General features: G+C 39.7%; 1 protein-coding gene across 3 annotated transcripts in view; it reads right to left on the bottom strand.

Moving 5' to 3' along the window:
- The window catches only part of DLC1 (DLC1 Rho GTPase activating protein), a 353596-nt gene that overhangs the window by 41907 nt on the left and 286704 nt on the right, over nt 1-24985 (bottom strand). For all 3 annotated transcript variants that reach the window (XM_081959778.1, XM_081959779.1, XM_081959780.1), the window contains one exon: nt 6137-6208. In XM_081959778.1, the coding sequence (XP_081815904.1) occupies nt 6137-6208 (72 nt within the window). The remainder of the gene's footprint in view (nt 1-6136; nt 6209-24985) is intronic.

Raw genomic sequence — 24985 nt, 5'->3', positions numbered from 1 at the left:
GCAGGGGTGTCACACACGCATTGTGTTATGGGTGTGGACACGTGCACACGTTTTCGGCACCACTGCTATAGACCGATCCTGAATGTAAGGATCAATTGCTATAAGCTTTACGTTCTCTCTTGGGGCGGTGGATGCTGTGCTCTTGTGACCCATCAAGCAAAAGGCAGTCTACTAGCTGTGTGTGGTAATTCCACATGGGTTTAGTTAAGGCTCTTCTTTGTGTTGCCTGCCTGGATTGCAAAAACAACGGGCTTGACAAACACCTGCTTGGCCACCATGCAAGGGGGGCAAGCTCTATTTGCTTTGTCAGTTGTGCAAACCTGTCTTAGGTAAACACTTGGGAGAGAGCAAGAGTGAAGCAACAACATTCACAATCTGAAAAGAAGCCTGGAAATTTACCAGCAACCTGCAGTGGTAAATATACAAGTAGGATTTTCCACCATCTGCAGAGCTCCGAGTGGCAAATGGCCCTTGATCCTGTATTCTACAGAACTGACAACAGCTCTAAATCGTAGATTACAGATGTGTATTTGTATCCCATCACGGCTTCCCTACCTTTCCTCCAGGAGCTTGAGGCAGTTGGCAAAGTTCTCCCCTAGCAACTTTGCCTGTTAAGTTAAACTGACACAACTATGGCAGGAACGTTCAACAAACAGCAAAATAACTGAACTCTGCTACCAGCATCTATTCTCCTTCATGGACGTGTCATTTACTGTCGCCACGTGCCAAGACCTGGATTACTGCACAATCTGCATTTTATCAAAGCCAGATGGAAGATGAGCCCATGTCAAAAGCTTCATGAACGTCCTGTTTTGCTGCCCTTCCTTTTGGAAATTCGTGAGCTACTTTGACGTTACTATTGTCATGCTTTATTCTTTAACAATAGCCCTAAGACTTATGTACTGCTTAAGTGCTTTATAGCCTTCTCTACATATTTCCCCCAACAAGCAGAGTCCTCATTTTACCAGCTTTGGAAGGATGGAAGGCTGAGTCAACTTTCAGCTGGTCAGAATCAAACTGCTGGCAGTTGGCAGAATTAGTCTACAATATTACATTCTAACCACTGAGCCTACATTGGCTCATATCTTGGTTTTCCTATCTTGGCATACGGAAAACTAGTTTCCTTACCCTGGTACCCTCCAGATGAGTGGGAACTACACATTCTCCTCAACTCACCAATTGCCATATTGACTAAAAAAAAATGGAATTCTAATCTCCTTACATTTTGCTCTGTAGTACCGATGGCTGCGGCAGCAACTTGGCTTCTATCATGGCATTGGAGGAAGATTCTTATTTGGAGAAATTATGAAAAACAGCAAAAGGTTTAAGCTTGTTTTGAAGGAAAACTTCCTAGAAATTTTGGCAAAAGCAACGAAATCAAAGCCAAATATAGAACATTGGGGGGGAAAAGGGAGATAGACAATAGCTGGAGCTATCCTGCTGAGATATTTTATATTAATGTTATTATTACTTTAATTTTCTAAAATAGACCCTCCTTGGTTTGGTCTCTGGCCCAAATCTAAAGAATATAATAGGCGGAAGCTCAGTTCTTAAACAGATAAACAAAAGAGTTGCCAAGTGTTGTCTCTGTGAGTGCCATTATTCTCTACTATTGCCAATGCAGCTGTGAGTTAAAGCTTTAAATCAATCATTTCTTAAGAACACTCTGCTTAGCTGTGCTAAGTTGTCCAACAGTAAATAATGAAACATCTCTATTCAGTTAACCAAACAGCTGTGATGAGATGCTGATCCTGAAGTTTCTCTCCAACTACAATAAAACTTCTGATCTCTGCTGTAGATTTTTAGGGGGCTAAAGACAATGAAAAGCTTTTCTGAGTCACAATGACGTTAACCAACACTAGCACGGTTTTAAAATATTTTATCTCTTGTTAAATCTTGCATCGTCTGGCAAGTACAGTATAACTCACCATGAACATCCTAGCTGTAAATTCTCAATAGAAATCCACCTCTAAATTTCTATATTCAGGCTTTTAACAGAGTTACCAGGTCAATACACAAATATCTAGATGTCGTAACATTTAAAGAAGTTTTAACAGCAAGAAGCATTGCAACAGTCAGGAAGAATTATTTGTAACAAAAGAGTTTATACAGGATGAAGGGAAAAACAAATTCCCTATTATTTTATTTTCAAACTTAAATCTTAGAAATGTTTTAAGGTGCAGGTTGCAAGTTAATCCAGAATTAAACCAGGAAATGAATTTTTAAAAGATTTCAGTTACATATAAAAAAGTTAATCAGCAGAGAATAGAATTGTGACAGAACTGGAAACTCAACGCATAGTTTCAGCCTCTGCCCTCCCAATTTCCCCTGTTCTTTTTGTATCTGCACAATGATTCTTAAACCAGCTTCTCCACACACAGAAAATGACCCACTCCAGAAAGCTTCAAGGAAAAACTACTCTATAGTCACTTGAATGTAAAAAACAACAACAATGACCTTCTCATTCTTAAGCATCAGCAGTTTTATATGGTTAATTATTGGGAAAGAGAAGGACTTAAGTCTTTATTGGCCTCTAATCCTTGTTTTACAGCTTCTGGGATTCCTGGTTCTGAATTCAATCCTTGCCTTAGATAAGGGTAGATTTTTTTTTCCCAATGAGAAATCACAGTTATTTAAAAATTTAAAAAATTATCTGGCCACTCATGAACCATGACGTAACTCAAATGGAGAAGAACTAAACATTCGCAAACCTAGTTTTGGTGTACCACTTCTTTTTAATATTTAGAATAGCTAACAATCCGGCGTTGCCCAGGTATTTATTTATAGGGGGGAAATGTCAGGACCATACGGAATTTTTAATATTGATTTCCCCCCTTACTAGCAAGAGCCCCCTTGTGGAGTACTGTGAAGCCATTACCATGGCAACTCCACTGAGCTGTACAGTAGAAGCCATTTTAAGGCACAACAGGCTGTATCTTAACAGAACAACTCCCCGAGGGGTTTTAGGGGTGTCTTACCCCCACAATATTTTTTTCCAGAGAGTCAGCTGTGTACCAAGTTTGGTTGAAATTGCTCGAGGCGTTCCAGAGATATGCTGGAACACACACACACACACACACACACACACACACACACACACACACATATAAGTACAGATAGTTCTTGAATTACAACAGTTCATTTAGTGATTGTTCAAACTTATAACGCCACTGAAAAAAAACCTTATGACCATTTTTCGCACTTACAATTGTTGCAGTATCCCCATGGTTACGTGATCAAAATTCAGATCCTTGGCAACTGGTGCATATTTATGACAGTTGCAGTGTCTTGGGGGGGGGGGGAGGGTGTCATGTGATCATATTTTGTGACCTTGAGATAAGCAGAGTCAATGGGGAAGCTAAATTCACTTAACAACCGTGTTGCTAACTTAACAACTGCAGTGATTCATTTAACAACTGTTGTAAGGAAGGTTGTAAAATGGGGCAAACTGCACTTAACAAATGTCTCACCTAACAACAGAAATTTTGGGCTCAATTGTGGTTGTATGTCGAGGACTACCTATCATATTTGGGACTCTATTTCATTTACCCCAAAAAGAGGAACAGTTTACTGTTAATATCCAGTAATGCTGCTGTCTGTCTGCCGGTCTAAATACCAGACATTGTATGAGTTTGAATATATACTTTTTCTCAGGCAAGTAGTTTACCATGTATACTCAGGAGTTTCCTTCCATCCCTTCCCACCAGACAGAGAAAAAGGTTTATTCTTTAAAAAGGCAAAGAGAGATTTTTAAGGACCTGGAGCAAGAGATTATACTGAGCCTAAGCTGAGAAAAAAATGAGCAGTACCATTTTCCTTCAGATCTAATAAAAAGCTGGAGTTTGTAAGGTGATTAGATTGCTAGGGGAACTGACTTGAATTCTCCCACAGATTATGTCTAAGAAAACGTTTTAAAAACTATTTTTGTTGTTATTTTGTTGTGCGATATTGTCTTTGTGTTTTTAACTTTGTGTGCCTTTCAGAGTCACTCATGTGAGATGGGTGACTATATAAATGTAAATAAATGTATACATTGAAATTTAAGAAATATATTTACTGTATATTAGTAAGTAAGAAATAAGTGTTGCTAAAGAACTTTTATCTCTTACTAACCGATAACCTGGCGTTGCCGGGGTATTTATTTAAAGGGGGAAAATGTCCGGACCAAACATCATTTTTAATATTGGATTTTTCCCCTTATCAGAGGGAGCCCCCTTGTGGAGTACTGTGAAGATGTTACCATGGCAACTCCACTGCAGTGTGCAGTAGAAGCCATTTTATGGCAATACAGTAAAAGCCATTTTAAGGCACAATGGGCTGTATCTTCACAGAACACCCCCCCCCCAGGAGTGTTAGGGGTGTCTTACCCCCACAGTATTTTCTTTTCGAGAGAATAAGACATCTGTGTACCAAGTTTGGTTGAAATTGCTCGAGGTGTTCAGAGTTATGCTGGAACATGCACACATATTCGTAGATTTTCACAGGTGTAGGTATGCTGGTCTTGTTGTAGTCAGGTCTTTTCCCGTGTAAGATTGAGATTTTCTTGGCAATGTTTCAGCAAGGTCTCATTCGGCATCTTCAGGCTGGGTGTGAGACCTCGCTGAAATGTCGCCAAGACAATCTCAATCTTACACGAAAAAAGACCCGAATACAACAAGACCAGCATATGTATATATGTATGTATGTATGTATGTATGTATGTATGTATGTATGTATGAATGTATGTATGTATGTATGTATGTATTTATGTATGGTGTCACAACCCCTGGTATGGCCAAATATGGGAGGGAGCATACTGCTTCCCTTTTCTGTCTTTCAGCTCACCCTAGGAGCCATCCAGGTAGAAAGCCATTTTTTTATGTTGCCTTTGTTACATTTGTGTTGCATTTGTGCTGATAAATAAATAAATAAATAAAGGGAGACTAGTATATTCGACTAGTTTGATTCCCAGTAAGGGTGTGGCTAGCTGATGAGAGCTGAATAGCTTGAAATAGATCTATACTAGTCTCCCTTTATTTATTTATCAGCACAAATGCAACACACACACACACACACATATATTACATGCACACACATTTTATTTATTTATTTATATATATTTATCCCATAGTTATAGACCAGAATTACAGAGAGACCCTCAAAGTGAGGTAGCTCTAGAAGACAAGTGATAGAAGCAGCAACTACCAAGCAACTACATTAAGGCAGGATGATGAGTCCAAAGAGAAAATGCCCAAAGGGTTTCTGGGGAGAAAAAAAAGGCATCCTTCAGCCTTTTATCATAGACAGAGAAAATCATGTTGCTACATGTTTGTTACATTTAGGGGGTAAGTAAGATGTCTTTGATAGAGACATGCAGACTTTGTTGCCAAGGTGACTGGGATGAAAGCATTTTTAAATCAGGAAAATTCAGGTAATGTTAAGAAGACCCTAATCTGGATAGCCATTTGTCTGGAATGGTCTCCTGCTTGAACAGAGGGTTGGACTAGAGAATGGGTGTCAAACTCATGTTGTCATGGCGGCATCACATGACATACCAGGACTTTCCTCACCCTTCACTAAACCGGGCGTGGGCAGCGCGTGACGCATCTGGCCTGCGGGACGGGAGTTTGACAGCCCTGGACTAGAGGATCTCTAAATCTCTTCTAACCCTATTATTCAATGTTATATATGGAATAAGAGGTACTGCAAAATCAGTCATTGAAGATTCTGTATAAGACAACCTCAACAGTAGTTGGAAACATCCTGTAGAACCGATTTCATAGTCTAATAATCTATCTAGTGTTATTGTCATTTTGCTGCTGACTTTTGGCAGCATAATCTTGGTAAGCTTTGGAGTTGTAAAAAGTCCTTACTTAGGACAAAAGAACAACATGAATTAAGATAGCACTGTATTGTTCCAAAATAATCCCAAAATCTTTAAACTGATTACCTTATCAGCAGCACTGAAGTCTGTCACCTAACACAACAGGATGTTAATTTTGTCGAATACACAGAGATCATAGATGGAAGTTGACATTGATACCATTATTTTCTAACCTGTCTACAATTATGATCTTTTCTATGTAAAGTAGCAATGATACAATCATACCATTATTAAGAATATCATTATAGAACCGTGAATTGCATTGTTACCTACCCTCATAAAGCTGAACATACTGGGGGAATCCTGCTGCTTGCAGCCAATCACATGCTTCTTTCGCTTCAATCTCTGAAAAAGAAAAAAAAAACAATTCCAAATTGGTAACGGTGAAAGCAAACTTAAAAAAAAAAATCTTAAAACATTACATGTGGAAAATGTGTACATATAATAATAGCTATAGACTTAGATTTATATATCACTCCAAAGTGCTTTAAGCACTCTCTGAGAGATTTGCATTGTCAAAATATTGCCCACAACAATCTGGGTCCTCATTTTACCAACCTCAGAAGGATGAAAGGCTGAGTCAACTGAGACAGACAGGATCAAACTCCTGGCTGTGGGCAGAGTTAGCTCCCAATACTTCATTCTAACCATTGTGCCACCAGGGCTCCTATATAGCATAATGGTTTGGACTGAAATGCAACTTATTGTTCAAGTGTAATTATTTTAATTTTTGATTACACTTCTGCTTTCACAGCTTTATAGACTGACCTAATTCTACTACTCCATGACTAAGTAAAATTAAGCCAAGCTTTGCAACGTTCTTCATATTAAATAGCTACAATCCAATCAGGAGCAAATTTATGAACATGGTGGTTTTGCGGCAAGATGTGGCAAGGGAAGCTTCTCAAGCACCACCATCTCATTTTACAGGTAGTCCTTGACTTACAACCATTTGTTTAGTGACCATTTGAAGTTACAAAGGAACTAAAAAAATGACTTGTGACCATTTTCAGTTATGACTCTTGCAGCATTTCCATGGTCAAACGATCAAAATTTAGAATCTGAGCAACTGGCCTGTATTTATGATAGTTGTAGTGGCCCTGGGTCATGTGATCAGCTTTTGTGAACTTCAGACAAACAAAGTAAACGGGGAAGTCAGGTTCACTAAACAGCCGTGTTAGTAACTTTACAACTGCAGTGATTCACTTATCTGTGGCAAGAGAGGTCATAAAATGGGGCAAAACTCACTTAACAATTATCCTGCTTAGCAATGGAATATTTGGAAACAATTGTAGTTGCAAATTAAGGATGACCTGTATTTGTTATATATACTTTAATCTGCCCAATAACAGGCCATTCTCTGAACATACTGAAAATCAGAACGAAGGATATTAAAGCACATAGGAATAATGTACAAAGTACACAAAACTCACCGGAACAGAGTAGTTACTCAAAACAATAAAACAGACTATAAAAAGCATCCAAAACAGAAGGGAAAAAAGCATCTGACTAGCACCAAGAAGAAAGCAAGTAATATCTGCCTTGGAACTGTATTTTTTTAAAAAAAAGGTGCTTACAAACAAGAAGAAATCTTTCATGGAAATGTCTGAGACAAATTGCTTTCTTTTAAATGCAAAACTCAACAAATGTGTCTGTGCTTTTCGAAAGGAGTGTCTTATAAAAGAATCTTTCCAACCATTCATGAGTATTACTTAGCAATCGATGTTTCTTTGAGACACAACAATCTACTTGCAAACTGAAATACTGCCTCTAATAAAAAGGTAACACCCACTTTTTATAGCGTGTAAATAACACTAACTGACTCTGATCCTTAGAACAATTAAGGCATTATGTTACATTCAATCAAGAACGTGTTTACTATTCCGGTTAACAGTAAAAAGAGAGTTATGCAGCACCACAACATTTAAGAATTATTCCAGCTTATTTCCTTCAACTGTGCTTTCCCTTGTTCAGAATACTGCTTGGTACAAGGGGCCAGGAGAAAGGGAACATGTACAAATCTTTGACTTTCATTCTCGGTTTTCTTATCAAGTGTGCCAACACTGCTAAATTATTTGGGTAACGATCCCAGAATACAGATTGAGGTTGGCTGGAAAGCCAAAAAATAGGTATTACTCAAAGATATTTAAAAGCTCTTTCTAAAGCCTCACATTTCCAAGCTAGAATGAAAATGTAGATTTATTTTCAACCTGAGAACGTATATGCATTGACAGAAGACGGTAATGACAAATAGCTTTTATATTCTTATAGACTTGTCTATGAAGTCAAGAGGAGCTGAGCTAAATTTGAAGAAAAGATCTTCTGGTTAGTCTTCAAAAAGCTGTGTGGAAGTTGATTATTGAAGATATAAGTGTCCATCCTTAACCCTAACTTTGCCCTCAGACTCAATATAGGCTAAAAAAGGGAATTGCAGGGATTTCGACCCCTAAGGATATTCCTGGATCTTCAGATGGCTTTCTGACTGCTTATTCCTTGTTCTGTGTAACCAGTAGACCAACTCTTGTATAATTGCTTCATTCTTACATTCTTTTCTTCATGCTATTTGCATATCTGAGGACAAACTGGGCACCTGAGGCCAAAGAACTGAATCAAGATTTTTTTCAGGTCCCAGAAAGAATTTGGTGACAGGGTTAATCCAATGAGCAGCTATTCAAACCAATGGGTAGTTAAAATAATTAATTCCTCAGCAGAATGTTACCATCCCATTCAAGGCTTTTCTTCTTCTTAATGACAGCTCTTTTTTTTTCTGCCATCAAGATTTTAGCTGATTGAATAGTTGTGGCCAACAGTCAATTTTTACTGTTTATTTAGCCTTGCCCATATCTAATCTTTTTTAAAGACTAGGATAGAAAACCTCAGAAACAACTCAACTGTTTTGAGAGCTACTGCAATCCAATGAGGTGATTTCCCTCACGTTTTTCTGAAAGTGCAATTATGACACACAAGGCAATAAAAAAAATGTTAGTTACAGCACAGTTTTGTTGTTTTATCATTCATTCATTCATTCTCATCTGGACCTGATGGACATCATTTCGTCTATCTGCTTCTTCTGAGCTCTTATAAGGATCTGGTTGTGTCATTAGTGATAATATTTGGACACCAAGTTTTTGATCATCTTCTTTTCCAATAGCCTTTTTAATTTCCCAAATATCAGGGTCTTTGAGAAGGCTTGATTTGGGGTAATTTAATGAAGGCCTTATTAGTTTTTTTCACAACAGTACAAAAGTGATTTGTCATTGCATTATTTGAGTATTGCTTTCCTACTTGCCAGGCTATCCCAAGGTTTCTTATTAGTCACATATCCAGGTATAACTCAGGTATTATCTGACCTTTAGCTTTCTGAGTCAGATGTTCCCACATAACAAGGAGCTGGCAATTCTTGGCTTAGGACTTACACATCAGGCAGGCAGGCTGCAATATTAGGTTTCATTCATTCTGTTATATTTTATGCTAGCTATATATATTTGTGTGTGTAATCTCTCTCTCATACACATACTTTGCAATCATTCTATTTCAGAATACTGCAGAATCAACTTAACAAAGCACCTTGCTCTCTTCCATGTGAGAGGCATCAAACTTAGTAGAACCTGTTAAATTTCATATTACCATCTTGAGGTGCACCAATTTAACACTGTATAGGACAGTAATGGTTAACCTTTTTGGCGCTGAGTGCCGAAAGTGAGCGTGTACCCATAATGCAATGTGCGCATCCTGCCCCTGTGCATGTATGCGCAACCCCCACATGTGCGCCCCACCCCTTACAAAACGTGTCTTTTGAACCACGCTTGACGTGAACAGGCTAATTAAATGCATCTAACGTATGCTTTGGCTGTCATATAAAATGTAATTATTCACACATAAAGGGCTGACTCAGAAATCCTGGGAGTTGAGGTCCACGAGTCATAAAGGGGCCATCATTCCCCACTCCTGATATAGATACACCTAGGTAATTAAAGGAAATCCTAAACCATAATCTCTTTGCTTTTCCACGCTTCAGCCTAAATAATACTAATTATTACTGGCCTATAGAAAATCCGCTCAATAGCAACAGAGAGCAATGAAGTAAAGAGAAGGAAGATCAATTTTTTTTCAGTCTGCTTCTGTGCTACTTGCTATTTCCTTCCCCTTTACAGATAAAAAAGACAAAGAAATAGTTCAGGTATCTGGTTGTCTATTTCCACCTTTAGACTGTGACTGAACAACCTGAGCAGAGATCAGACGTATTTGTCAAATGTGACTTTATCTTGTACTGTCTGTTAACCCGATGTTGCCCGGATATTTGTTTATCCCAATCCTGTATTAGACATTCTTAAATGTCTCGGCCAAACGTAATTTCCAATGTTGGAGTTTTCCCCTTACCAGAGGGAGCCCCCTTGTGGAGTATTGTGAAGCCGTTACCATGGCAACTCCATTGCGCTGTACAGCAGAAGCCATTTTAAGGCCCAACAGGTTGTATCTTAACACAACACCTCCACAGGGTGTTACGGGTGTCTTACCCCCTCAGTATTTGTTTCCAGAGAGTAAGTCATCTGTGTACCAAGTTTGATTGAAAACACACACACACACACACACACACACACACACACACCTGGGTATGGTGATAACCAGAGGCCTAGAGGGTTATGTAACTGCTTCCTCTGCCTCAGTCCACAGGAAGGAATCTTCTTTGATGGGATCTGATTCATTTGGAAAGGACAGGCATGATTTCCCCAAAGAGATCTCTTAAGACTGCACTGCATTCATCCTTCACATCTGCAGTATCCATAAACATTAGTCCTCTGAGCTGATATTATTTGATTAAAAAAACAACCCATCATGTACTAAAAGTATAGATGTGTTTAACATTACACTGAGCCTGGTTGCTAGACTGCAAACTCAAGAGTGCAAGAAAATATTGTGCATTTCATTCATTCATTCAATTCAGTGATCACCCTACTCCAGATACTTTGCTGATCATTTTTGTCAGTATTTAAACGGAGTCAGAAATGTGAATCTACCTCCGACCTTTAGGCAGTTAGGTTATGTCAGACAATACTAACCAGTGGTGGGATTCAAATAATTTAACAACTGGTTCTCTGCCCTAATGACTGGGTGGGTGGGTGTGGCCAGGGGTGTGTGACAGGCAGCCCCGCCCCCTTTTTGGGCCTAGTAGGCCTCCCTGCAGCCTCCTGGGGCCACGGGAAGGGGGCCGCCACACACCCCTCACGCCCCATTTTGTGCCTAGTAGGCCTCAATATTCCCTCACTTATATGATTCAGAATAGCTAATTTTGGGAAACCCTGAATGGGCAAGAAACAGTTATCCTGGCTCCCTCAGAAGTGGTCTACGCCAGGGGTTCACATCTTCTTCTGAACCAAAAAGCAGAAGGTTGATCAATAAGGGGCATAACAGCAGCCCAAGTTAAAAAATAAATAAATTCACCCATATACAATTGTGCTGACAATACAATCCCAATAAACAGAATTCATTTTTTTCCTGTTTCATTACATCCATAATGTTTTGCTGTTTTCTTCACTCTGGCCAACTGTGATGTTGACTGAGATTCTGCGTAAACTTTGCATAATTCAATGATTAAGTCAAACTAGTCCACTGATGCATTAAATAACTTCTTTTCCTTTCTATCATGCCAAGCACCATTAGACACATTTTCCCTAGCAAGCAGAGCACAGCACTTTCCAGGAATAAAATACACTTTCTAGAAAGCATGCTTCAGTAGCAAAAAACAAAAACAAAAGAATGTTGCCAAAAATAACGGGAGCATCTCTGAATGATATAAGCATATGATTTGGGGAGAGATGAAACAATAGAAATTAGCATTTTGTAAGCTACAAATGAATAGAAGCTGGAGTTGTAGCAGAGACTTCCGGAATTTCTGTCTCATTGGGATTGAAGGCAAAGAAAATGGAATAGAATTCTCATACGTGAAGTGTATTGGTAGTTTAAAGCAAAGAAAGCTTCCATCATGAAAAGAATCATGTTTCCTTAAAAATCTACTGTACTGATGAAAAAAGTTCAGCTAACAAGCATGTCATCATGCTATCAAAATTTGAGCACCTGGCAATTAGCATGTACAGGTAGTCCTCGACTAACAATAGTTCACTTAGTGACTATTCAAAGTTACAACAGCACTGGAAAAAGTAAGTTACGATCATTTTTCACACTTACGACCATCGCAACACTCCCATGGTCATGTGATCAAAATTCAGATGGTTGGCAACTGACTCATCATATTTATGGCTGTTGCAGTGTCCCGGGGATGATGTGATCAGCTTTTGCGACCTTCGGACAAGCAAAGTCAATGAGAAAGCCAGATTCACTTAACAACTGTCTTACGGATTTAAGAAATGCAAGTGATTTACTTAACAACTGTGGCAAGGAAGGTCGTTAAAAAGAAAGCGGCAAAACTCACTTAACAAATGTCTCCACTTAGCAACAGAAATTTTGGGCTCATTGTGAGGACTGTCTGTATTTACGATGGTTGAAGCATCCCAGAGTTACATGATCACCATTTGAAATTTTCCTAACCAGTTTCTGATAAGCAGTCAATTGGAAAAGCTGGATTTGCTTAATGACCGCTTGTCTTATTTAATAAATGCAGTGATTTGCTTAGCAACTGTGACAAAAAGGTTGTAAAATCAGGTGCAACACACTTAACTACTTTGCTTAACGATGAAAACATTCTGGTCCCAATTGTGGTTGTAAGTTGAAGACTTCCTGTACACCCTTCTTCACAATCCAGTCTAAAGTGTGTAATATTTTTCCTAGTTATTTTGTCCTTTCTTGCTCTTTATGTGTCAATTGCAGGCTCGTAATTGTTTACAGAATCCTACAGAGAAAGCAATTATTCAAGCACTGGAAGCTCTTTTGATATGACTTAAGAGACTGACTCATGTAATCACAATCACATCTGAAAGCCAACCTCAGAACAATCATTACAGAGCAGCTAACACACTGCATGGAATTATACTTATAACATCATACCATTTACAGCAAGTTGTAGAATTACATGAAGTCAACAATTAAATAATATAGGTACCTCAACTAGTCATGAAGTTGCCACAAAGATAAACTGCATTTGTACGTCAATCGGTATCATTATGAAGTCAGATTGTACTATGCCGTTTCTCCACCCCCAGATACCTATGTGTTTAAAAAAATCTGGAGAACTCACACAAGGATCACAAACTTCCTTAAGCATATCTGATTTTTGAGAACAAACTTTTACAACCATTTGATGGAACCAACTTGAGAGCTAAGAGTTTGAAGGAAGAATGAGTAGAGTTAATAAATACTGAGCACATTGGGTCATGGAGTAATTATTGAGGCAAGGCAAGGCTTAACAAGCTAACCATTTATTTCTAACAGTTGTAACAGTAACAACCAATTAAGAGCTCAGTATTCAACTGTAGAGTCATTAAGAAAGCAAGATCCCTTTTGTAGGACTGTGGTTAAAGGTAAAGGTTCCCCTTGCACATATGTGCTAGTCATTCCCGGCTCTAGGGGGAGGTACTCATCTCCGTTTCAAAGCTGAAGAGCCAGAGCTGTCCAAAGACATCTCCATGGTCATGGTCATGGTCATGATTAAACGCTAAAGGTGCACGGAACACTGTTACCTTCTCACCAAAGGTGGTTCCTATTTTTCTACTTGCATTTTTACATGCTTTCGAACTGCTAGGTTGGCAGAAGCTGGGACAAGTAATGGGAGCTCACTCCGTTACTGCGGTACTAGGAATTTGAACTACTGACCTTTCTGATCGACAAGCTCAGTGTCTTAGCCACCATGTCCCTTAGGACCTTGGTTAGAACGATTGAAAAACCCAAGATGGGCAGGGATATCACAATGAGATCAGAAGTTAAGAAATAATTTTTAAAAACCCATGGAAAACTCTGAATGCCAGAACAAGAAGCTGAATATGGAAGATTCTGGAAAGCAATGCCAACTATCTGACAGGCAACACACATAAACAGTGCATGGATTGAAAGAGGGCTTAGCAAACTGGCATCTCTAAAATGTTTTGAATATTAATCTGCCTCCATGACACTTAATTTGCTCAATAGTAAAGGTCTATGGCAATTGTCCAAAATATCAGCAAAACAACAGACTCCATTTCTCCCTCTTTGTCTTGAATTTTGTCAATATTTTAAAAGTGTCAGAAGCCTGGAATAAGGAACCAGAAAAGGAAACTGATCTTCTAAGAAGTCAAGGAACAGGAGCTAAAAGTGAGAACAACTAAAACCAGAGGATTGAGTAATTCTAAGAATACAATGATTTCACTGTGTTCTGTTGTCCCAACATAAACATAGCGATATGAATTCAAACATATTTTTTTAACAAAACTTGGCTCTTCACTCTTACTAAAAATTGAATTGCCAAACCAATTGTCCCTCAAATTTACTACAAAAAAACAGATCAGAAACAAAGCTTAGATTCTCCATACTGATAAATATATTAGTTATGACTTTTTGAAAGAAACCACTGACTTGGCATTGACTCTCTTTCCCTCTCTCTTTAGGAATATATAAAAATTAGTAACATGGTTGTTAAGTGAATTTGGCTTCCCCATGGACTTTGCTTGCCGGAAGGTCACAAAAGGCGATCATATGACTCCGAGACACTGCAACCATCATAAATACAGACCAGTTGTATATTTAGAGGAGTCAGAAATCTTATTTGTGCCCTGTTTCCCTGAAACTAAGGCCTCCCCGGATAATAAGCCCGATCGGGATTATGAGCGCATGCGCTAAAATAAGCCCTCCTTGAAACTTTTATAACACAGCAGCAGCCATGAGGTGATCCTGCTTGCCACCTCCTGCACCTCAAAAATAATTAAGACCTCCCCGAAAATAAGGCCAAGCGCTTATTTCGGTGGTCAAAAGAAAAGAGCCTTCCTGTTTTTATTACTGAAAAAAAAAAATCTAGTCTCTATTAAGTAGTATAAATAGTAGTTTCCCTTTCTAAATGCCCCGGAATGCACAGAGGTTAATCAAGCACCAAGTAGGATCATGTCCACCAGCTGAGTTTCAACAAACACTAGCAGACTTAAGATAAAATTATATTGAGCAAATTTCATAGACAGCATTCATGACACTTCATAAAGAATTTATTGGGCCAAGTCCCAAGGATTCAAATGTTGCATTTATTATAAGACCAAAACAAAATACTGTCATCACAGCTACTTTCACTGAAAGCATGTAGACTTTCAAGTAGATGTGTTGATGACTAAGATACATGGCAAGCTGTCAGATTCTCAGTCAGCAAGTTAGGAGAAGGAGACAGTATATAACTTGCAAAAGGTTAGGCAGAATCACTCCTTCTACCCTTCTGTACAGGGTAAATTTCTCAGGAGAGTCAGGCCGTCAGAGACCAGACAAACAATACAAAATATGTATACAATTATAATACTTTGTTTTAAGAACTTCTCTAGATATTTTTTGCTTCATAGGTATGAGAATAATTTTATAAACTGGGCTTTCTTAACCCGGAGTGCCAGAATTTTAGACTACACCCTCAAGAATTTAAAGACTAAATTATACTTCAGCCTATCCCATCCCTACCTGGACTAATAATTAAATCAATCAATCCAGTGTTCCTAATCAAGTTACAATCAAGGCTCAAATTATTTACGTGTGACATATCAGCTCTCTGGAGAAGATTCTTAATTTTGGGAAAGGTGGAAGGAAAGAGGGCAACCTAACGCGTGGTGAATGTGGCAATGTGTGTGTTTTGTTGGAAGACCCAAAAGTCCATGTTAGGGGTACACTGTCATGGAAATGACATAGCCAATAGTGAATACTGACTTGATGGCACACCACCCAAAAAATTAATTTATACAAGCGTGACAACCATTCTACGTAATTCTCGCATGGTTATTCTACACCATATCCACCTGAGATTTTACCCCACCGTGGCAATGATAGCCTCCTTCCACCCCAACCCCCCCCCCAAATGTTAGTTTAAAAGGAGGGTATTTTAAAAAAATTATCTTCTTGAGTGACACAAGTGAGGATCAGGAATACTTCTGGACTATGTATCTTATAATACAGAAGCACCTTATCTTGGTCCATGATACTGATCTGATTTGGTGAAAACCTGTTTTCATTCTCTTTTCATTTCTTGTCATTCCTCAGTAGCTGTGCTCACAGGATGGACAGATGACATGCGGTAAAATGTAGAGTTGGGTGTCGCATAATGTAACAGAACCGAACATATGAGCATGCATGCAGCATCTAAAACACGATTATATAGGACGGAATAGCACCAGGGTGGGCGGGCAGGCCCAACCACTGGTTGGAACTACCCGTTCGCCTGAACCGGTCCGAACCGGCAGCAGCCCAACTCTGGTAAGATGTTCCTTTATCTATGCTAAAACTGACTAGGCTGAAATCAAACCGCTTACAAAATTGCAGAGAAAATGCTCAGGTACTGTCAGAATGCCATCAAGATCAACCAGGCACTGCAGAAAACCACCACAATTACTTTATTTAGGTCCAGAGTGATAACAAAAGTACAGCCCAACTAGATAGCAAGATAATTACAATAAAGGGCAGATGGCAATGCTCCCCATATCTATAACTGTGGAAGAGCCACGGTGGCGCAGTGGTTAGAGTGCAGTACTGCAGGCTACTTCTGCTGCCTGCAATTTGGCAGTTCAAATCTCACCAGGTTCAAGGTTGCCTCAGCCTTCCATCCTTCCAATGTAGGTAAAATGAGGACCCAGATTGTTGGGGGCAACATGCTGACTCTGTAAACTGCTTAGAGGGGGCTGTAAAGCCGTATGTAAGTCTAAGTGCTGTTGCTATTGCTATATCACATCTCATCTACTTCAGAGGTGGGTTTCTGCCGGGTCGTCCTGGATTGGGCGAACCGGTAATGGTGGCGGTGGGAGGCTCCGCCCACCTACCCCAACGCATGCACAGAAGTGTCATGTAAGTGTGCGTGTGCACATGAGCGAACCGGTAGTAAAATAAATTGAAACTCACCAATTACTACTCCAAAGTAACAATGAGATCTAACATAGGTCCATCTTTATAATTCAGGGCCAAGAGTATCCATGATAGACCTGGGATAGACCACGAATTCCTAAGGCGAATCAAACTCTACCCCATATCATTAAAGCCTCAACAATTTAATCATTAGCCTAGAAATGAAGAAACCTGGAAAGATTTCTGCTGGACATGTTGATACTCCAGTAGCAATCCTAGTTTATATCTACAGGTGACATTCATATACAGCACTCATATCTACTAACCTCTAGAACAAAGTGTGGTGCTAAATCATCCCCTACGGTGCACCATGAATAGCATGCAAGTGTGAATCAAATGGACTAGCAATCTTAGACAACAACTACTCTCTACTAACACTAATGTACCATACACTAACTAATTAACTAACTAACTAGCTAACTAAAACATTCAATCAATCAATTAGTCAAACAATCAAAAACAATCTCTAGAACAGAGTTCCTGGTCACTGCCTAGACTGCACAAAGAATAACTGCAATGTCTTCATTACGACTGTTGCAGAACTTCAAACCCAGGATAAGTTCTAGCCCAGCTGGTCACATCCCCACTGCTGTCCAACCAGATATTGTGCAAGCTCTGCACACTCATTCACTGCTGGGTCTTTGATGGGTGCATTTGAGCAGATTTCAGCAGCAGTCTGAGATCAAGGTGCCCAAAATTTGCAAAAGCAGCAACCTAGACCAATGTGTGAGACCCATTTCTTCTATTAAGTCAACCAGTGCTTTCCGTCCTCTGCTCTTCACTGTCCCCTATCCCTAAGCCCTCCTGCTGGTCCCACCTATTTATGATCTGTAACCTGCTTAACACACCAGTTCCCAGACTGCAAGGTACCAGGCACCTCTGCAAGCCCTCTAAACCACACATCTACCAAAAAAACAGCAGCATGCCTTTTGCCTGATCACATCTATCTCTCCCTGAATATATAACCCCAATTCTCTCTCTCTCCCTCTTTCCCAGAAGGACCTTATATAGACAATCCTCTGCCATGGTACACTACCGAGTTTTCCCGAAAATAAGACCTCCCTGAAAATAAGGCCAAGCACTTATTTCGAGGGTCAAAAGAAAATAAGACCCGGTCTTATTTTCGGGGAAATACGGTATAGTAATTTTACTTCTAAAGGCACAAATTATCTTATTTCATTATTGCTGGAAAGATGAAATTTCCCAGAGGATGAGAGAACACATCAAAAATTATATGTGTAAACTTGACTTAAATAGCATTAAGCATTAGCACTAATCTACCGGTTCTTCCTGCTGGAAAAAGAGCAGCCTTCACATTCCTTGATATTTATCAGCCATAGAATCAAAAATAAACAAAGTCAGGTCGACATTCTTCACCACATAGATTTGTTCTAGTCACTGCGACCCTGTGAGCACAAAAAATAAGGTAAGAAACATGACTGGAATGGTTGAACTTATTGAGATTAATTGGCCCCAAACTGAACACTCAATTCATGAATTCTAAGCTTTAAAATATCTAGCAAATCATGAATGCTCAGCAAATATTATTTGTGTCTCTGTGTGTATAAATACATAATGCAGAGCTGCCACAACTCACAGAAACAGTTGACTGGGAATGAAAATCTTTCTAGGCATGATAGCAAAACACTGCACAATCTCCGAGGTATGCTTAAGAGATAACTTGAATGTTCACAGAAAAATTCAGGCTGGCCTCTTGCGAGCTGACAGAATAACCTATTCTTGATGATGTCTTGCTTGATGACCGAGATGATTGTAAATTGTACTATTACGGAAAGAAAACAAATTAAGAAAAAGCTTCTTTCCATGGTTACTCAAGAAAGGATTAGGAAACTTTTTCGAGCAAAGCCAGCACTTCTGTATCTTAATGTGTGTAATTATCTAGCCCAAACGCCCATGTGAAAAGCCAAGGCAAAGATGGCAAGATACAATAAACAGAGACGTGAAAAATGCCCAGTTAAGACCTGGATGTTTGATCACTCAAAATGGCGCCTCCTGATCCAAAAAGTTGATGCTGCCCCTGCGGAAAAAAACACTAGTATAATGATGATGACTCTGTGTAATTATCTGCTGATCTCACCTGAATTAAACAAGAAAAGTGACATGGTCACAATTACTTGGCTTCTTATAATCGCCCTTTACAATTGTCCCAATAAACTGAGGCGGCCAACCTGAGGGTCCCCATAGGATGTAGTTCTTGGGCCCTCTTCAAAACTTATTAGTTCTGAAAATGGATAGTTTTTCTTATTTTAAGATAGGAAACGCACAATCATTCTAATAACTAGTATAATCTTCATGAAGTTAAAAGAAAAAAGCTAAGCCCTTCTCTTTAAAACAATCAAAAGAAAGCAATGGCAAGTTTCACCCAACCCTGGACCATTCTGAATCATTCCCCCATTGTGTCTCTCATTGGCTTTTAAAAATGCTAAGTGGCTTTGATACTGTAGGTTGTTCACCCCAATATTGTATACCAAACTGGAAGGCAATAGGATGCAACACACTGGCCTTTGGTAATACTTTTGAAATAAGCCTAATGAGGAAGGGGAAACATCTGAAGTTATTTTTGTGCCTTTAGGTCTTTGGTGATCCACTAAAAATGTTAGGGTGGGTCTTGCATTGTCTGGAGCCTGTCAGTTCTGTTGCATAGTCTCATTTCCTCCTTCCTGTTGCTAGAGAAACTTTTGTTTACAGTACAGGACCATCCTGTTTAACCTTCATATGTTACAGATTGCGGGACCATGCAACTGAAACAAGACGCAAAAGTGCACATAATACTCTTGGCCCACAAGCAATGCAAGAACGTTTTTTTCTGGTACTGATTGCTTCATGCTAGAGATTAGGAAGATTAGCAGTTGAATTCCTCTAAAGCAGTGGGGTCAAACTCGATTTCATTGAGGGCCACATCAGGGTTGTGTTTGACCTGGGAGGGTCAGGGGCGTTGCCATGACGGGTGTGTCCATGGTGGGTGTGACACAGGACTTGTGTCAGGGGCACCTGTGGTGGCCAAGTGCTCCTACAGCCCTCAGTCAGTAAAAATGGAGCGCACCCCGCCTGAGCTCCATTTTCACTAGCAGAGGCACCGTGGATCTGCCCTTTGCTGTTTCACCAGCCCCATGGGCCAGATGTAAGCACCTTGTGGGCTTGATCTGGCCAGCGGCCTTGAGTTTGACACCCCTGCTCTAAAGTATACCTCCTAACCAAATTAACATGCATTCTTGCATGTACAAATTACATTATGCTCTTTTCCCATGTGCTGGCTGGGCAAATCAGTATAGAATGTTGTGGGCCTTGAGAAATGTTTTGACCCTGTTGTACATTTTAGCACCTGATGCAAGTATTTATATCACCACAGAAAGCATACTTATAGGAAACTTATACATTTTCCTCCAAATTGCACAATGATTTTTATAGTTACGGCTCCAAAATTGGGAGAAGAAGGCTGATGCCTTTGACCTGTGAATTGCCAGAGGGAGGTTCAGCCAGGCTTGATGTCTTTAATGTATGTAGGACATAAAAATATTTTTGAAAGAAAGATGATGCCACAAGCAAATGTCCAGGTTTTCTTTTTTTAAATCTCTTTCTTTCTCTCAGGTATTTGATAGGCTTAAAAAAAAAGGCTCTGGTCATACTTAAGTCTACTTGTACCGGGCTGCCATAAAATAACTGAAATATCTTATTAAGATCATCTCAGCACAGCATTTCATTTGAAATCCATGAACTTTAACAGTGGCTTTGCATGAATATCAAAGGTTAAGAACCATTCCAGACGTCTTGACCTAGGCTGAGATTGAAATATTCAAGCATAAATTATTTTTCCTTCAAGATTTTTCATCGCATGTATTTGTGAAATAAATCTGAAACAAGACATCCCAAACTATCTTGCAAAATCTTGCTGGCAAGTGTTTCTCTTGCTTTCCCTTGTGGGAAGGCACGTGGAAAAGGCTACATAATCCAGGATTATAACAATCTGGTCCCTGGTCACAGCTATCAATTGCTTCCAGGCAAATGCATCGATTGACTGTATTTTTTCCTTTTAGTAACAAAGGCTCAGCTTGCAGAATATTTTCAAAGCTGTCAATTCACAGCTGAACTTTCTCCTGGGATTTTTTTTAAAACTTCCTAGGTAGGTCAAATATGTCCCTTCCGTCTGAACCAACAAAAAGGACAACATGGTAAGCTCCAAGCAGCAAGTTAAACCACAAAGACAATTGGCTTCAGTCCGAAATACAGTTGATCAACACATTTACAGGCCAAATGGATGCTAAACTAATCCAACTCTGAACAGTGGACACACTTACACCCAATCACACAACTCCTCAATCTGTTTGGCTATCATATTCTTTCTAGTTCATTTCAAACAACATTGCAAATGTAACTAGAGCTTCAGCATCTTTCCTCTTGGGGGAATTTCTCCATCCATCTTAGACTCCCCATAGCCCAAGATAGAAAATCCATCTGTAACTGATGTCTAGGATAAAGTTACAGCCTGACAAACCACAAATGATGCACTTAGGGGAGAGGGAAAAATAGAAGAGAGAGAGGTGGGGGAAAAGGACCATTACTGAGAGATAAGACAGAAGCCAAAAGCTGGGGTATACTCCTAACAGGCAAAACCTTCTGCTGTATGGTCTGAAATTTCATCCTTGGGGTAGAGCGGGTGGGTGGGGGGCTGCATTATTTGGACAAGGCCATTTATCTTGGGAATGCTTTGCTTGCCTGGGGCACAAACAGTCTAACCCATTCCGAATCCTGCAAACCATTTACTCCAGAGTAACTGAATTATGAGAGGCAGTTTGGTATAGTGGTTAAGGCTTAAGGCTGAAAACTGGAAGACCTTGAAAGCTAGGCGCAAAGCTAGCCAGGTGACCTTGAACCAGAGGTGGTATTCAGCCAGTTCTGACAGGTTCTGGAGAACCGGTAGCAGGAATTTTGAGTAGTTCGGAGAACTGGCAAATAGGCTGGCCCCGCCCCTACTGCCTCCTAGCTGATCTTTTGTTGCCCTGAACAGGACAGATCTGGAAAGCAGGTTAGTGGGGTGGGGAGGGGAGGGAATGGGTATTTTGCAGTATCCTTCCCCTGCTACGCCTACAAAGCCACGCCCACAAAGCCACACCACGTCCACCAAGCCATGCCCACAGAACTGGAAGTAAAAAAAAATTGAATCCCACCACTGCTTTGAACCAATCATTTTCTCTCAGCCCTAGGAAGGGAAGCAATGGCAAGTCACTTCTGAAATCCTTGCCAAGAAAACTGCAGGAACTTGTCTGAGCAGCTGCTGAGAACTGGACACGACTGAACAGAATAATACTACTACTAATAAAAAAAAAAACCCTGAACCATGGGTAGCAATCCTAGCCCGGAATTGAAAGAGGTGCATGCATACCTCTTAGTGCTTATATTAGCCTAGAGCAGGGCTGCCAAACTCATGTCCCATGGGCCGGATGCATCACACACTGGCCACGCCCACACCCAGTTTAGCGAAGGGAAAAAAGTTGTGATACATCACATGACGATGTGAGTTTGACACCCGATTCAGAGCTTCCATCTTAAAGATCTCCCTTCCGCCCGCTACCCCATTGGTACTTTTAAATTCCTTGGAAGAATTGTGGTAACTCTTGTGAGGAATGAGGGAATAGATTAAAAAAACCACTAAGAGCAGAAGCCAGTTGCTGGCATTGGCTCATTCTATGCCTCTTCTTGAGGTGAGGCTTATATGGATTTATCTATAGTTTCTTGCTATGTGCATTTTTGATGAAAACACACTAGCAAAATGCATGAAGCCTAACTTTAAGGTTTCACGATGCACGACTAGGATCATATATCCCAGTAGCAACATGCCAGGACAATATAACATTTTATTGTGTATGATTAATCCTAAGGCCAGAAAAAGCATGATTTTTGACAATTCATACAAACTTACCGTGTTTCCCCGAAAATAAGACAGGGTCCTATTTTCTTTTCACCCCCGAAATAAGCACTTGACCTTATTTTCGGGGAGGTCTTATAATTTTTTAGTTGCAGAAGGTGGCGAGCGTGGTTACCCCATGGCTGCTGCTGTGTTGCAATATTTTCGGAGGAGGGCTTATTTTAGCGCATGTGCTCAAAAGCCCAATTTGGCGTATTATCCAGGCAGGTCTTATTTTCGGGGAAACGGTATAAATGGAGAAAGGGTGGCTCCCTGCTTTACCTGGCTTTGAAAGGAACTGAAAATGAATGAAATTAAACTTAACGGATTTTCTGTACTTTGAAGTATTCAATTGATAAACTCCAAATTCAATTCTTGGCACCTACATTTAAATGTCTCAAGAAAGTACAGCTGGGAAAATCCAAGCCATTCAACAAGTAAACTCGCAGATTAGATGGAACAATAACCTATTTCACCTAAAAGCAGCCTTAAAAACATCTTTCTGGCTCAAACCCAAAAGATAGATCCAGTGTAACACTTTGCATCCAGACGCCAGGAAAAGTTCAAGAACAGGGCCTACGTGCAAAAAAAACCTCTTTGCAGTAACTTCGCAAACAGTATTCAAAACTTGTGATAACGGAGGAAATCCGAAGCAGCATTTTGTGTACTTTTCCTCTAAGCCTCTCTTTTTGCATATTTCAGAGTCCTGAAACGTTGCCAAAAACTTTTAGTGACAGGGCCACTAAATATTTGCAGTATAACCATTAAAAACTGGTATTGTACTTTCATGGTGTTTTGAGATGGGGAAAATGCAAAAAGCCACTGGAAGCCTGAAAATAAATTTGATACTGTTAAAGACAGTCCCTTCCTCACAGGAGAACATGCTTCAAAAATGAAAATTTTGGCTTACCTCTTTTTGCATCATATATCCTAACTCAATTTGCATCACTATTCTGCCTACTGCCAACCCCTTCCCTTAAATGTTAAGAATGGGCTGGACTCTTGAAAAAAAAAGAGTCTATTAGGGGCAAATGACACCAAGGATTTTTATTTGTTGCCTTCTGCGTATAACCAGCATGAAAATAACCAAAATTTTAACCTATAAGATTTGTTATAACCTGGTGGTCACCCTTCTAAGTGCTAATGAAGCTTGGCTGTGCATTACTTCCAAATACAGACAAGTGTGGCAGGGTGCTGCCACCTACTGAAGAGTAAATCCACTGAACAGTTAAGTAGCTCTTCAATTTTTTGAAGAACTTGAGCTAGACCAAACTTATGCTGACTTAAGACTTTTCCAACTTGGTGCAATGCACCCGTAAATCTCAGATAGCCCTATCAATCCTCTCACTACATGGGAATTCTGGAAACTGTAATCTCAAGACATCGACACAAAACCCGGTTAAGAAATGCTATTTAACCAATGCATTGGATGATATTCACAATTACGTCTCATCAGTTTAGACAAACTTCGAGTCAAATATAAAATGCATAGAATTTTGGCTCTATTTTGAAAACCCATATTCTCTTGCTCATTTTTAAAGCAAAATTATCAGAATAGCTTTCAATTGATCTCCAAATGCTTTATTTTATCATTTGGGACTTATTATTTCAAGAGGGAGACAGAGAGAGAGCAAAATGTGAAAGTTAATCTAAGTATGCCATCTCCAATTTACTGCTATTAGGGATGATCTTCATTAGCTTAATGGAATCATTTTGCTGACAATGATACTACAAGTATGTCATTGACAAGTTTTTGTGATAATAAAAAGCAGAAATGAGAGTGGCACCGAAATGCCAGAGAACAAAAAGGATTTGTTTTCTGTTTGTGCTGGGAAGACAAAGCATTGTTTACTACTCACAGGGGGTGTTACTCCTTGAAAGAGATCAAAGGCTCCTAAGATGACATCAGGAGTTTGGGCACCAGAAGAGGGGGGGGGGTTCCTCCATCTCCTAGAAGCCACCAGACTAATTACTGGAAAACTTCAAAAGGGAACTGTAAGCTTTCCTTTCTTTGGCACTTAACACCACCCACCCAAATTTAACCCTTTCACCTACTACTCCTTTTAAATATCTACCCACTTTTCTTTCCAGTTGCTTGGGACTTGATGAATGGCATCTTGGAAAGCATTTCAGCTCAAAACTGGGAGGGAAAAAAACCATACTAATTTAAAACACATTTCAAGGAGAAGCGGCCA

This window comes from Natrix helvetica (genome assembly GCF_964273705.1).
Source record: "Natrix helvetica genome assembly, chromosome: 7".
In the NCBI taxonomy this organism is placed as follows: domain Eukaryota; kingdom Metazoa; phylum Chordata; class Lepidosauria; order Squamata; family Natricidae; genus Natrix; species Natrix helvetica.
The sequence above is the reverse complement of the archived record's forward strand: the minus strand, read 5'-3'. Positions and strand labels throughout refer to the sequence as shown.